General features: G+C 30.5%; 1 protein-coding gene across 1 annotated transcript in view; it reads right to left on the reverse strand.

Annotated features, from left to right (window-relative positions):
* Nucleotides 1-2001: 2001 nt before the first annotated feature.
* The window catches only part of SPARC (secreted protein, acidic, cysteine-rich), a 124236-nt gene continuing 110291 nt past the window's right edge, over nt 2002-15946 (reverse strand). Inside the window, exons 7-9 of the mRNA XM_075361281.1 lie at nt 15678-15880; nt 5411-5558; nt 2002-2177 (exon numbers count right to left, since the gene is read on the reverse strand). Of these exons, the coding sequence (XP_075217396.1) occupies nt 2130-2177; nt 5411-5558; nt 15678-15880 (399 nt within the window). The 3' untranslated portion in view covers nt 2002-2129. The remainder of the gene's footprint in view (nt 2178-5410; nt 5559-15677; nt 15881-15946) is intronic.

Below are 15946 nucleotides of genomic sequence, written 5' to 3' on the forward strand. Positions count from 1 at the left end.
AATTGAACAATGGCAATATTCTTTGTCACCTGAAACAGGACATCTGCTTCTCCACTGTACAGCCCTGATTTGGCTACAATAGTGTCATTGAAGCTGCATGGAACTGATTTGATAACTGTAAGGTTCTTTGAAACTGAATTAAGAAACGTCAATGATAACAGCATAAATATATTGTAAAAAGAATATCATTGAAAAGTAAGAGATACTTGATTTTATCTTTTACTGTTTATTTTATTTATTACTATTTATATCACAAATAAGATATATAAAAATAAATTATGACTTGTATTTGAACCACTCTCATATTATACAGACAAAGAAACTCACTTTTCTGTATACACTTCGAAGATAATCATCTTGATGAAGATGCTTGGTAAAGAAATCCAAAACCATGGGTATTGATAAACCATTTTTTGTAAAAAATGAATTATTTATCTCTTATAAGCATTTAATTCTTTTCAATATAGAAGAATCATGCACTGATACTGTGTAGCGGTAAAATATTGAGAAATGTTTAATATCTCTCTATTCAAAATAACATCATGAGCAGTAAACTGGCAGTTGATGGATGATGAACTAATCTGATTGTATACTCATTCTAAAGTTGTGTCCATATTCTCTCAAATTATAAACAACATTCAATCCTGAGAAAAATCTGTCTTTAGTAAGGCTTTGGTTTTATACTTCATTGGGAAAATCAATTAAACTTTCCTTTAATTTTTAAAGCATAATTAATGTGTGATGCCCTCAACAGACTACTAAGAGGAAATTATTAATAAACCCTTAACTTTAATGATTTCACCAACCAATATATACCAGTATACATAATACTTTTTATTTGCTACAAATATTAATAGAATTATTATGTACTTATTGGACATTTTGTTTTCCTGATAAAAGTGTATATGCCTCTTTAATTTAATTAATTAATTTAATTTAATTAAAATTGATCCAGATTCAATCTGAAGAAATAATGTAAAACTAATAACTGACATAAAAAGGATAATAAATTAGGCCTACCCTAAATGAAGTTTCCCAAACGCATAACAAAAAAGAAATACTGAAATAATGGAATCATCTAATTAATACATGAATGTGACTGAGTCCAGAAAGGAAAAATGTATTTTGTCCCATTTATCCATATTTACCTGACTCCTTGCTCAATTTGACCAGATTTAAATAGCATCAGTGTCCTATACACAGAAGCCATTGCACTACATTTAATCCAAATCAATCCACCCAGTTCAAAGATATTAAGCAAAGAACTGCCCAATACATACATATTAACATCCTTCTAGAATTCTTCAGTGCTAAAATTACATTTTTGTTTAGAGAGTTTCATGAAATGCCAAGATCTGAAAAACCTTGAGAAGCAAGTAACTTCCTTTAAATTTCTGCTCATGTGCTTTTATTATATCATTTCAGAGAGACTTTGAAGGTAATTTTTAAAAAATAATTCCTGAAATATCATCTTGAGAGACATTTTCTAAAAAGTATTTAAAAAGCAAGTTATTTTTTAAGCTTTAACTATGTTTCATCCAGCTGATCATTATTTATAACTTTCAAATTATTAAAAAAAAAAAATAAATAAATAACTGAATCATTTACAACATAATTTATTGATTAAATTGTAAGTGTAACTATTATTCATTATATAACAAGTGTTAAAAATAGCCTAAAACTGAAAATACTATTTTTATTATCATTTTAATAAAGAATTCAAAATATTTAAACTCTTGAAAAAGAATATCATAAAACTAAATATATATATATATATATATATATATATATATATATATATATAAAACTTTTTCTAATCTGACACTTTAATTACAAATATTAAATAAAATAATAGTAATTTTAGGCTATTTAAATATCAAACATTTATTTCTTTTATAAAATAAAATGGCAGTGATAATTATTTATTAACAATTTAAAAATAACGTTTAAAAACGTCACACAGATTAGTGATGTTAAAATATATTAATACAAACAAAACACTTAAAATAAAACACCACAATGAAATTTTATTATACAGCTGTTATTATTTTAAATAAGAAGAGTTCTTTAATATATTAATGGTATTTATTGATTATATCAATCAATTTTTAATTGATCTTCTTAATAAGTTAATCTTCACGATCTCTGACTTCATCACAGCGTTCTTCAATATCGTCCTACAATAAACAAATTCAGATCAATAATCAGACCAATTATTAATATTATTTGCATGAAAGAAAGTAATAATACATCATCATAAATATAACTATCATTAATCTATAATCTCATCATTGTATTCGGCAGTTAAAGTTATTTTTTTCTATAACTAAAAGTGGATCAAACAAATAAGTTTGAAAGTTTTACCAAACTAAATTTACAACAAAATAGATATATTTAACATTCTTTAAAAGTAAATTTGCCAAATTACATTAACAACAATATTTTAAAAATAATACTCATCAATCCAGAAAGATTATATTTTTTGAATGGATGGATGTGCTATTCCATAAATTGCAAAAGGAATTGTGCTAGCATTTGCCTAGATCAACAAAAAAATAGCGAGAAAACCTTGAACAAAGCAACACCACAGAGCAAAAAATAAAGGCTAAAGTCCATATTAACATATAAACATAATAACAGGTAAAAAAAAAAATAATAATTTGGAACTGAGTAGGTAAATTAGAATGTATTTTGTATTTTTTACGATGAATTTTAAAATGAAATCAGTTTTTCTTCATCACCCTCAGATCTTTAGTTATCCCCCTTTAAAATATTGAGAAACTTCTTAAATAATAGAATACAAAAATAACAACAATTAAAATTCATACCTTTATTGTGCAGACATTTACATTTATCTTAAATTTTTTTTTTATTATTTTCCTTTTGTGTTCAATGAAGTTTTCTCTTTTTGTCATCTAGCAGTTGATCATAGACTCATCATAGATTCATCCCTTTTGCCTTGATAACAACGTTGTTTCATCTGCATCTTGGTGGAACCTTTCTCCTTGTTTGTTGCTGTTATCAACCAAGTTTAAAGGGAAAAAGTCCAAATGAGAGTGTAAAAACAAGTTTCTAATGACATTCTGCAGCCTAAATTTCTGTAATTCACTAAGAGTTCATTTATAAGCTGTTTTTCAGCCTTTTTGTTCCCAAGTAAACCAGTAAAAACATCTTTGAATGACTTCCATTCTGCTAGTTCTTTAGGATTCAGTTTGCTATCAAATATATATTCACAAATTAATTTTCTTATTTGTGGTCCAATGAATATTCCTTTTAATCTGGGTTTACTTAATTGTGAAAAAACTCAGCTAAATATTTAAAGATGTCTCCATCTTTACCAAATGCTTTTAAAAATTCTTCACCAGGCCTAGTTTTATATGTAGAAGTAGTAAAATAATACAATCTACTTCGACAAGGGGAATATTGACAACATTTTCCTTTCCTGGCGTAAACTGATTTCTTTTTGGCCAGTCTTTAACTGCGTAGTGTTTGTCTGTAGCCTGACTATCCCACACAAACAAGGAATACATGAATTTTGTAAAGTCACTCTGGAGACCGAAAAGCCCTATTGTTTTCAGGTCAGCAATGATTAACCATGAGTGTTCATTATACTTAATAGCTTTTTAATTTTTTGACATACTCTCATATGTTTATTTCATTCCCAGCATGTGCTACCGATATAGAAGAAAACTTATTCGAGTTATGCAACACTGCCTTTAAGCTCCTTTCTGGTCGTGTCTATAAATGAACACCATGAATATTATATTCAATGTCCAGTTCGGACATTAGCCCCCTAACACCATGGCAGGAACAAATTAAACCATCTCTTCTAAAGTATTTCAGTAAATTTTAGTTTCAATTTTTATATACTGAAATTTTATTATCATTGTTTAATAAATTCCATTCTTTAAGACGTGAACCTAGGAGTTCTAAACGTTGTTTTGACAAATATATGTTATGAATTAGGTCGCTCAGTTCTGCTTATGTGATGAGGTGAGGTTCAGTATTTGATTCTTCTGAATGCAATTAATATATATTGAAGTTGAGGATTCATCAGTTGAGCCTTCTGAGGAATCGGAAATTTCTTTGCAACAAGTTTGAGCAATTGGAATCAGTAAATCAACTCTATGAAGTACTGGTCTCATAGCTGAACGAATATTTGGGTATTCAATACTACTTTTATTGTTTGAATTGAAACCAATAACATTCGTTAAGCAAAAATGCAAGCAACTGCAATTGTACAAAGCCTGGCCACTTGATACTAGTGTTCATAAACATTTCCTCTAAATCACACTTCACCTGAACAATTACACTCAGAACCCTTCCAATTCATATATTCGTCCTCGTACATTGATAGTTTTTATATTTCTATATGGGTGCAACCAAATGCACCAACAACAGTTTGTAAATAATAGTACATTTTCCATAGTAATATTGTATTATTCATCTGTTATGCTGTAATGGGGAAATGAATTCAGTTATGAACTTTTTCAAGAATATGATTCATCTCCATTCTGAAATCCAGGCTCAGCAGTATAACGTAAAAATATTTCCATGTGATTTCTTGGGGTTAGTGCTTTTCTCCGAGTTTCATCACTATATGGAATAAATTCTAAAGTTAGAAAATTAATACTTCTTAACTCTTCTTTTTCTATACATTTTTCCCTCCTTCACATGCATGAACATCATCACCATGTCAAACACAACTGATCGAAGTTACTGACAAAATGGAGTATGCCCTACCCTAGACTTCAAAGTAATGAAGTTGTAACTACACTTAAGTAGTTGTATCTTCACTTTATTCACATCAAAAGTGAAGTTATAACTACCTTTCTGAAAAATGAAGTTGTAACTGTAGGGGGTAGTTACTTTTATTCACACCAAAGGAAGTTACTAGTTAGAAATACCAAAGTGGTAGCATTAACTCCTTTTTATTCACTCCTCTAGATTTTTCTTTTTCTTCTTTCTGGAAGTTCCTCTACCCATTACAGTATGTAATAACCCAAATTGGTAAAAATCAATTGATGTTTGTAGCCTAAATCATATTCAAAACTTTCTTAATAGATAATATTTCAAACGTGAGAACTGAATGTTTGAGAGTGGATTTACATGCAATTACCGACTAAACTTTGATTAATATACAATAAATAGAATCTATATTCAATGTTGAGCTTGGCTCCTATTAATGTGTTAATTCTTTTAATAGCCAAATATATTTCTTTAAATCAGGTGAATTTTATATACTATTATTCTTGTTAAGAGTATAATATTTTAATAAAAAGAAAAATATATAACTACAATGAAACTGATATAAAGTAGGTAAGTATATTAATCAATGTGAAAAAGTAAACAATGTAATGGTATACAAATAATTCATATAAATAACAGAAACTTAAACTAATGTACTTACTTCTTCTAATTCTAGGCACTTAGACCACTCAACCAGTGTAATACGGTGATCATTATTTTCATCACATTTGTCAAGGAATGGTGCAATACAATGTTCAAGAACCATCAACGGAGCTCTAATTGGGAAAAGTTCATGACGGGAAACACTCCTGAAATCATAAAATTGAACTTCTATTGTAAATAAATTAATTTAATCAAATACACCATTAAACAGGTAGATCTATATGAATTTGCATGTCTAAAATATTGTAATTCAGCTGTGCTCCCACAACCACAATTCATTAATTTTAACTTTCTTTGCCATCAGTAATTTAATTGTTGTACCTGACTAGTTGTTCTTCATCCTTTCTGTTCTGTGCAAATCTTTTAACTTCATTGTATTTGATAAATTCTGTCTTCAAAATCAGATCTATAATTATATTGTCTCCCCTTATAATTATTTTCTTTAAAAAATTGACAAACATTAGTTGTTTTTATACATGGTTTATTAACTGTGTTTTTCTTAAACTTTTGAATTAACTTTGTTCTAGTTTGTTTCAAAACTTTTCATTTTGAATTTTATCAACCAAAAAAATGTTCAACATTTTCATGAAATGCCATACCCAAGATTACTATTCTTTTTGGTTTTCTAGTCTTCCATAATGTTCTGTATTATTTTTGTTTCACTGATAAAGTATGTATTTAGAATTTATTACTAACAATAGATAGGATGAATGTGGATATAGTAGGAATTAGTGAGGTTCGGTGGGAAGAGGAAGGCAACTTTTGGTCAGGTGGTTTTAGAGTAATTAACTCAGCGTCAAATAATGGGCAGGCAGGAGTAGGTTTCGTGATGAACAAAACGATAGGGAGGAGAGTGGAGTATTTCAAGACGCATAGTGATAGAATCATTGTAATAAGGATAAAATCAAAACCTAAACCGACAACGATTGTTAACGTCTATTTGCCTACAAGCGCCCATGATGATGATGAGGTAGAGTGTGTATACGAAGAGATTGATGAAGCAATTAAACACGTAAAAGGAGATGAAAATTTAATAATAGTTGGAGATTGGAATGCAAGCATTGGAAAAGGCAAGGAAGGAAATATAGTGGGTGAATACGGGCTGAGCAAAAGGAATGAAAGAGGGGACCGACTTATAGAGTTTTGCACGAAGTATAATTTAGTAATTGCCAACACCCAATTTAAAAATCATAATAGAAGAATATACACTTGGAAAAAGCCAGGCGATACTGCAAGGTATCAGATAGATTATATCATGGTTAAGCAAAGATTTAGAAATCAACTCGTTGACTGCAAAACTTACCCTGGAGCAGACATTGATAGCGACCATTATTTGGTGATAATGAAATGTAGATTGGGGTTTAAAAACCTGAAGAAAAGGTGTCAGATGAATCTATGGAATTTAGAGAAGCTTGAGGAAGAGGAGGTAAAGAAGATTTTTGAGGAGGACATCGCAAGAGGTCTGAGTAAATAAGATAAGGTAGAAAATGTAGAAGAAGAATGGGAGAATGTTAAAAAGGAAATTCTTAAATCAGCAGAAGCAAACTTAGGCGAATAAAGAGAACTGGTAGAAAACCTTGTGTTTCAGATGATATATTGCAGCTGATGGATGAACGTAGAAAATATAAGAATGATACTGATGAAGAAAGTAAAAGGAACTATCGGCAATTAAGAAATGCTATAAACAGGAAGTGCAAACTGGCGAAAGAAGATGGATTAAAGAAAAGTGTTCAGAAGTGGAAAGAGAAATGAACATTGGTAAAATAGACGGAGCATACAGGAAAGTTAAGGAAAATTTTGGGGTACATAAATTAAAATCTAATAATGTGTTGAACAAAGATGGTACACCAGTATATAATACGAAAGGTAAAGTCGATAGATGGGTGGAATATATTGAAGAGTTATTCGGAGGAAATGAATTAGAAAATCGTGTTACAGAGGAAGAAGAGGAAGTTGAGGAGGATGAAATGGGAGAAACATTACTGAGATATGAATTTAAGAGAGCATTAAAAGATTTAAATGGCAGAAAGGCTCCTGGAATAGACGGAATACCTGTAGAATTACTGCGCAGTGCAGGTGAGGAAGCGATTGATAGATTATACAAACTGGTGTGTAATATTTATGAAAAAGGGGAATTTCCGTCAGACTTCAAAAAAAGTGTTATAGTAATGATACCAAAGAAAGCAGGGGCAGATAAATGTGAAGAATACAGAACAATTAGTTTGACTAGTCATGCATCAAAAATCTTAACTAGAATTCTTTACAGAAGAATTGAGAGGAGAGTGGAGGAAGTGTTAGGAGAAGACCAATTTGGTTTCAGGAAAAGTATAGGGACAAGGGAAGCAATTTTAGGCCTCAGATTAATAGTAGAAGGAAGATTAAAGAAAAACAAACCAACATACTTGGCGTTTATAGACCTAGAAAAGGCATTCGATAACGTAGACTGGAATAAAATGTTCAGCATTTAAAAAAAATTAGGGTTCAAATACAGAGATAGAAGAACAATTGCTAACATGTATAGGAACCAAACAGCAACAGTAACAATTGAAGAACATAAGAAAGAAGTCGTAATAAGAAAGGGAGTCCGACAAGAATGTTCCCTATCTCCGTTACTTTTTAATCTTTACATGGAACTAGCAGTTAATGATGTTAAAGAACAATTTAGATTTGGAGTAACAGTACAAGGTGAAAAGATAAAGATGCTATGATTTGCTGATGATATAGTAATTCTAGCCGAGAGTAAAAAGGATTTAGAAGAAACAATGAACGGCATAGATGAAGTCCTACGCAAGAACTATCGCATGAAAATAAACAAGAACAAAACAAAAGTAATGAAATGTAGTAGAAATAACAAAGATGGACCACTGAATGTGAAAATAGGAGGAGAAAAGATTATGGAGGTAGAAGAATTTTGTTATTTGGGAAGTAGAATTACTAAAGATGGACGAAGCCGGAGCGATATAAAATGCCGAATAGCACAAGCTAAACGAGCCTTCAGTAAAAATATAATTTGTTTACATCAAAAATTAATTTAAATGTCAGGAAAAGATTTTTGAAAGTGTATGTTTGGAGTGTCGCTTTATATGGAAGTGAAACTTGGACAATCAGAGTATCTGAGAAGAAAAGGTTAGAAGCTTTTGAAATGTGGTGCTATAGGAGAATGTTAAAAATCAGATGGGTGGATAAAGTGACAAATGAAGAGGTATTGGGGCAAATAGATGAAGAAAGAAGCATTTGGAAAAATATAGTTAAAAGAAGAGACAGACTTATAGGCCACATACTAAGGCATCCTGGAATAGTCGCTTTAATATTGGAAGGGCAGGTAGAAGGGAAAAATTGTGTAGGCAGGCCACGTTTGGAATATGCAAAACATATTGTTAGGGATGTAGGATGTAAAGGGTATACTGAAATGAAACGACTAGCACTAGATAGGGAATCTTGGAGAGCTGCATCAAACCAGTCAAATGACTGAAGACAAAAAAAAACTAACAATATTTAGAATTTTTTCTTAGTTCTTGATTTTTCCATTACACATTTAATAACAGCAGATTTTTGCTGCGTGACAGCTCATCTGCTTCACAACATCTGCTGTTGATGTCATCCTTAGTTTATCTACAAGACTCGGCTGATAAATTTTGCACATGTATGCATAGCAAGGGAATGAAAAGAGATATTGAAATGAAATAAAAAATGAAAAAAGTTCAATACCTTAGCTATAAAATGCAATATTTATTTTTCAATATATCCTTGTTTATACTGATATACTTTTCCCAATGTGTGACAAGTTTTTGCATTTCGTCACTGAAAAATTCTGGCGGTCTTTCTCTTATCTAAGTGGCTACAGCTTCCCTCACCTCATTATTGGTGGTAAATTGATTACCTTTGAGATTCCTCTTGAGATAAGGGAAAAAGTGGAAGTCACACAGAGCCAAATCTGGCGAGTATGGTGGATACAAAATAGTGTCAAACTTCAGCTTGCGGAGAGCTTCTGTAGTAGTGTGCGATGTGTAAGGCTACGCATTGTCATGTTGCAAAATTATGAGCATGGTGGTCTTTCGAAAGTGACATAGTCGTCATCTGAAGAATTAATACTTTTTTAATTGTAACTATAAAATACCACTTACTGGTACTAATTAATAATAGATTGGGAAAAGTCAGAAATAATCAGTTTTGCAAATCTAAGCAAAAAGCAAGAGAATCTAGTGGAATACAGTGATTTATATTGGATGCATAAACATTGATAAATCTAGTGATATTAAAGATATAAAATTTATGTAGATTATTACTTCACTTCAGTAGTGTCTACTCTTGTACCATGTATGTCATACATATGATATGGGTAATGGGTGCATGAATAATCCTCCAAACTAGTTTGGAGGATTATGAAAAATGTGAGTGGCCATCACATGAAGGTTAAGGGTGGTGTAGTAATAACAGGTGGATGTATCTTTCTTATGATTTAATAATTCTATAGTGTATTTTTACTAGGTTACTATTAGTTGTCAAAACTTAATTCTTATAAATAAATGTTATTAATACATAAAGATTTATCGTATAACCTAGTGAAAAGCTGATACCATTTTGGTTGATTTCAATTATACCTTGTATGAGTCTTATTGTTTTAATCATTTAAATTTTAAAAACTAATTACACATTTGTTTTTTATTTTAACTTACTTCAGACCATACTTATGTAGCTAATGTTTTTATACATATTTTTTCTGTAATTGTTCTCAAGAATGAGTTGTGCACATTACATGGGAGGCACACATTACATGAGTGCAAACGTTAAAAATAAGACAGTAATATTATTTACTTTATTACTTTTTATAATTGACTTTTTCATTGTATCCTGATCTAAAATTAGTAGAATATGTCTTTCTACAAGTGAGGTAACTGAACAGTTAATACTTCTTTTTAAATGGAAAATTCATGGGAATTCAATTTAAAAATTTTACCTTTTCTTAAAACTTTTTGAATTCTACCTTCATTACATATCTAGATTATATTAAATAAATCTAAAGGGTGAAAAAGTTAAATAATTATTTAGTTAAACAGCAATAGAAAATGACTCTGAGAACTATTGTGCTATATTGATTGATCAATGTCAAGTATAAACAGAAATTGCTTGCCATCTAAAAATTCCTTCAATTTTTAGAAGAAAAAAACATTTGAAAAGTCAATTTCAAAATTCCAAGATTGTAACCAAATGATTTTTTTTTCATTTTATCCTCAATATTCTCCTTGAAGATGCTTATGATGATTAAATATTATCAGAAACACTCAATTTCATGCACATTAATTATTCTGTTCTAAAATAGTTTTTGTATTAATTTATTTTTGTACTTTTCTTTCATTCATAACATAACAACCAGTTACTCAATGTGATACTTTAAATCAGTATCACATTTTACAAGTCCATAAAATGCCATAAACTTTTAGCTTCCTAAAAGTTTATTTTTTGGTGGCAACATCAACTGTGTCTCATTCATTTAAACATCTCACAGCTCACACATAAATAACTACAGAGCAAAGTGGTATACTGCACTGAAGAATGTCAATAAACCAAATGACCTTAAGTCCCATATGTGTGCCAACCTCCTTGAGAGAAATTACTAAACTATTTGTTACTTTCATAACAGCCCTTGTAGAACAACAGAATGAGTTGGAAGATGCAAAGATGTTTAGTTTCACTAAAAGTATGGCTACAAAAGAAACAAGTTCAGTTTTCATACCAAATTTAGAAAGCAAGTTGGATAAAAAGCTACTCCATGTCATAAGTACATCTTCAATAACATTTAATGATGTGTATGACAGAAAAAAGGATGTGTAAGATCCAAAGAAAAGTATAGTCTAAGTATAAAGAGAGAGGATTGATTTATTTACAGTTTTTTAACACATGGAAAAGCTGTAGTAAAGTGGAAGAGCAGGAAATACAGGTTCTAATATAGAAAGAGAGTGAGACAAATTACTCTTACTATTTTATAATTTTTAACTGAAAGTAACATTGGAAAGTAAAGTAGCAATCCAAGGAAAAAAATAAAATTTTTAGATTAAATGATGTTTTTATTTTGGGTGAAAATAATAATGAATAATGTAGATTCATCATTAGAAAAGAAACACTGTTTTTAAAATCATTAAGAATAAAAGAAAACTAATACAATATAACAGTACTATTGGGGTAATTTTTAAGAGAAGAAATCATGAAATTTCAGAATTTTTCTTTTTGCAGTACCCTTACACAAAATAAGAGGCTCGGCTGATAAATTTTGCATACTAGCATGCTACACGAAGACAAAAGGTACTATCAAATTGGGCATGGCAGCACATGATAGCTAAAATTTCCCTGTACAAACCTGCGATAATGTGTTGAAATCAGTTTACCAGTTTGTTTTTAGTAGCAGTTAAAATGGAGTCGAGTATGGTCAATATGTCAACATGGTTAAAACAGCATGCAGTGATAGATTTTTAACAGCAGAAAATGTGAATCCTATGAATATTTTTCATCCTTTAAAAGCGGTTTATGGTAGTGAAACTATTGGCAGGAGTACTGTCAACAATATGTCAACACTATCCACTGCGACAGTGTGTCAACACTGTCGACAGTGCTTGCTAAACAGTATAGTTAAACAGGATTAGTATCAACAGTAACTATCAATATGATCAACCGTCAGACAGAATATGAGGATGATGGTATTATTATGGCTGCAGTAGACAGCACCACTATTTGTTTTGATAATAATGTTGAATAATTGATCTTTCAATATGGTAAAGTAAATTCAGTAATTCCCAAACTGTGCGCCGCGGCTTCTTCACAGGGGCACAGCGAAATATTGTAGAAGCTTAATAATTAATTGAACCAAGACATTTACATTTGGTCTAACTAAACAAAAAACAAAGTGAGAAGCTAAAAATATACAGATTTTTTTGAGTAGTTTGTTTTTACTTGACTTTGTATAAAAGTAAAGTCGCACAGAATATTCTAGTGAATGCGAGCCGGCAATGATGCTCCTTCTCGATGCGCCATATGACCGCGTTAGACACGTCAAGGTGCATAGATCCATCGCAACAGATTTGGACTGTTCTGGAAGATCTTGCGGAAAGCATATAAGCAAGCGCTGCCGGCTCAATTCATTGAGTCGATTTATAATCTGTCTAGTGAAATTTAACTCGGCACTTCATATAAATAAACAGTAATATAAATTAGTTTATGCAGTATAGTTAATGTTATATTACTTCTTGTTTATTGTCTGATAAATAGTTTTGTGATTTTTTTCTCTTATATATTTAATGATGGTCCGAGTTTTGAACAGTAATAAACGTAATAGTGCAAATAAAGAAAGTATGTCTTCAACCAGTGGCACGACTGTGAAGAAACAAAAATATTGTAAATATCATGACGGTTATTTAGAGTTTGGTTTTACGACAACAAAAATTAATGGTGAAAGAGACCACAATGAAATTAATGTATGAAAGTTTTGGCAACGGAATGTATGGTTCCAAGTAAATTGAAGCGCCATTTAGAAGCTAATCACCACAGCATAGTTGGCAAACCTCGTGATTTTTTTGCCAGGAAGTTAAAAGAACTGAAACAAGAAAAATATACATTTTTTAAACTGCATCAATACCAAACAACACTTTGCTAGCATCTAACAAGCTGGCCGAAATCCCGAAATGAAAGAAACCTCATACCATCACAAAAGAACTTATTCTACCGGCTGCTGTAGGTATGGTGAATATCATGATTGCTGAGTCTGCTGGAAAAGCTGCTTTTAAAAGTGCCTTTGTCCAATAACACAATTAGTCGAGAATACAACATATGGCGGAGAATATCAACGATCAATTAATTGAAAAAAATAAAGGAGTGGAATTTGGATTGCAACTAGATGAGGCTACAGATAATACTCATATGTTATGTATAGTTTATAGTTGGTAATAATATTAAAGAAGACCTTCTGATTTGTAAAAATATCATTGCAGGAGCGAAGGTCTAGGACCTGTTCCAGATTCTTGATACATTCATATCTGAAAATAATTTGAATTCCTTAAGTACGTTGGTGTCTGTACTGATGGAGCTCGTTCCATGTCTGGCTGCTATGAAGGATTACAGGCACTAATTCAAAGCAAATCACAAAATCAAATGCACTGTAGACCGATTGCATTATTCATAGAGAAACGCTTGTGTCAAAGCAGCTGAGTCCTGCACTGAATCAAGTGTTAGAATGTAGTAAATTTGATAAAATCTTGTCCATTGAAAGCAAGGTTTTTTTTAAAAAACTGAGTGAGGATATGAGAGCCGAACACTCGTCTTTGTTGTACTATAGCAGTGCACGATGGCTCTCTTGTGGTAATGTTTTAACACGTATCTTTAAATTCGGCAAGAAATTTTTATTTCCATTATAGAGGAGGGATACAAAGATCCAGAAGATTTTGCTGATGCCGATGTTTTAATAAAACTGGTATATTTATGCGACGTTTAAAAAAACTGAATTCCCTTAATCTCTCTCAGGGAAACAACATGCACCTTTTGAATTCAATGGAAAAAATATTAGCTTTTATATAAAAAAAACTCAAAACTATAGAGAAGAAAATTGAATGAAGATACAGGCAAAGATTGTTTTTTAATATTGCAGCAATTTTTGACGTCAAATGAACTTGATCTTTCTCAAGAAATAAAAACCATGTTTGAAGGGCACTTATCACAGTTAATTATTTGATTTGAGAAATGCTTTCAGAATGAAAATTTTGGTAGGTTTGCATGTATTCAAGATCAATTTAATACTAGTGTTCCATCTGAATTTACTTCTGCGGAAGAAGAGAATCTTATCGAGTTATCTTGTGACAAAAGTTTGAAAGCAAAATTTGGCAGCATGGAATTCACAGAATTTTGGATATAAAAGATGAATATTCCCTCCTAAGCGATAAGACTCAGCAGATTTTAATTCCATTTTCAACGTCGTATTTGTGCAAAGCTGGGTTTTCAGCAGTTGCTGTAATAAAAAGCAAGTATAGGGAAAAACCCACAGGGTTGGTCTAGTGGTGAACGCGTCTTCGCAAATCAACTGATTTTGAAGTCGAGAGTTCCAACATTCAAATCCTACTAAAGGCAGTTACTTTTATACGCATCTGAATACAAGATCGTGGGTATGGGTATTCTTTGATGGTTGGGCTTCAATTAACCACACATCTCAAAAATAGTCGACCTGAGATTGTACAAGACTACTCCTCACTTACACTCATAGATATCATTCTCATTCATTCTCTGAAGTAATACCTGACGGTGATTCCCGGAGGCTAAACAGGAAAAAAGTATAGTGCAAAAATCAATATGGAAAAGAAAATGAGGGTAGCAGTGTCCAGTTTAATTCCTCGATTTGAGAAAATGTGCAGTGATTTGCAGGCTCATCTATCACACTAATTATTAATTTAATATTAATAACGTAAAAAAAAAATGTTAAATAATGAAAATACGTGAATTTTATTTATTTTTTCTCTTATTTACAAGTGGTCATAGTTTTACTTAGAGTAGGGCACCATGGAAAAATTTTAATTGAAAAAGGGCGACGTGATTCAGAAAAGTTTGGGAATCACTGGGCAAACACATAATTTTACTTTACTTAAGTTTTTGTTTTTACTTTAAAAGTTTTAATTATTATTTTCTTTTTTTAATCTTTGTCTTTGTTTTAATTTTAATTTTATTTGATTATATTGATGTCATTGTTCAGATATGTAAAAAAATGTACATTTTAATTTTAACTTAAGTAAAGATTGTAAAGATTTTGTAAATCTTTACAATTTTAAACAATTTTTTACTAGTATATTTTACATCTTGTTTTGATTATAATTTTAAACTTTTAATTTAAATAAAAGTTTTAAATTTTTGTATAAGCTTTTAAAGTATGATAATTTAATTTAAAAAATTTAATTGGTTTAAAAATATTTTTAACATAAAATTATAAGTGAATAAATGGTATGATATCATGGATTACGAGTTTTTGAGGTTTTTTGAAATATATATATAATGCAGCTGATGATGTGAATCAAGCTCACGAAAGTTCTTTTTGTCTATGTAATGAAATAAGGTAAGTCATCTTATTTCAATTATTCTGTACTTGGGGTTAATTTATTAATATAAATTAATCTGTATTGATACAGAGGAGTATAATTATTAAAAAATTGCTTTTAGAATAATAATAATAATATATATATATATATATATATATAATGTTTATTCAAGAGAGAAATTGATATAGAATTTCATAATACCTGTCTTGTGGATGTCCATCTAAATCACACCATTTCCAAATAGCTGCATTTGTCCAGCGTCTTGTATGGTTAACCTCTGCTTCACGTTGCATTTTTAAATAATATGGGCTTAATTCATGACGATCAGCAAGATCTCTCATCACATTAAACAACCAGTCACGCATACGTCTTGGAAAATCTGACATTTCATCTGAAGTACACTCCTGTAAATGTTTTAAAAATTAATTAACATATCCATGCAAAATTGAGTTTTAGAATTAAAAATTTAA

This window comes from Lycorma delicatula, chromosome 3, assembly GCF_047948215.1.
Source record: "Lycorma delicatula isolate Av1 chromosome 3, ASM4794821v1, whole genome shotgun sequence".
NCBI lineage: Eukaryota > Metazoa > Arthropoda > Insecta > Hemiptera > Fulgoridae > Lycorma > Lycorma delicatula.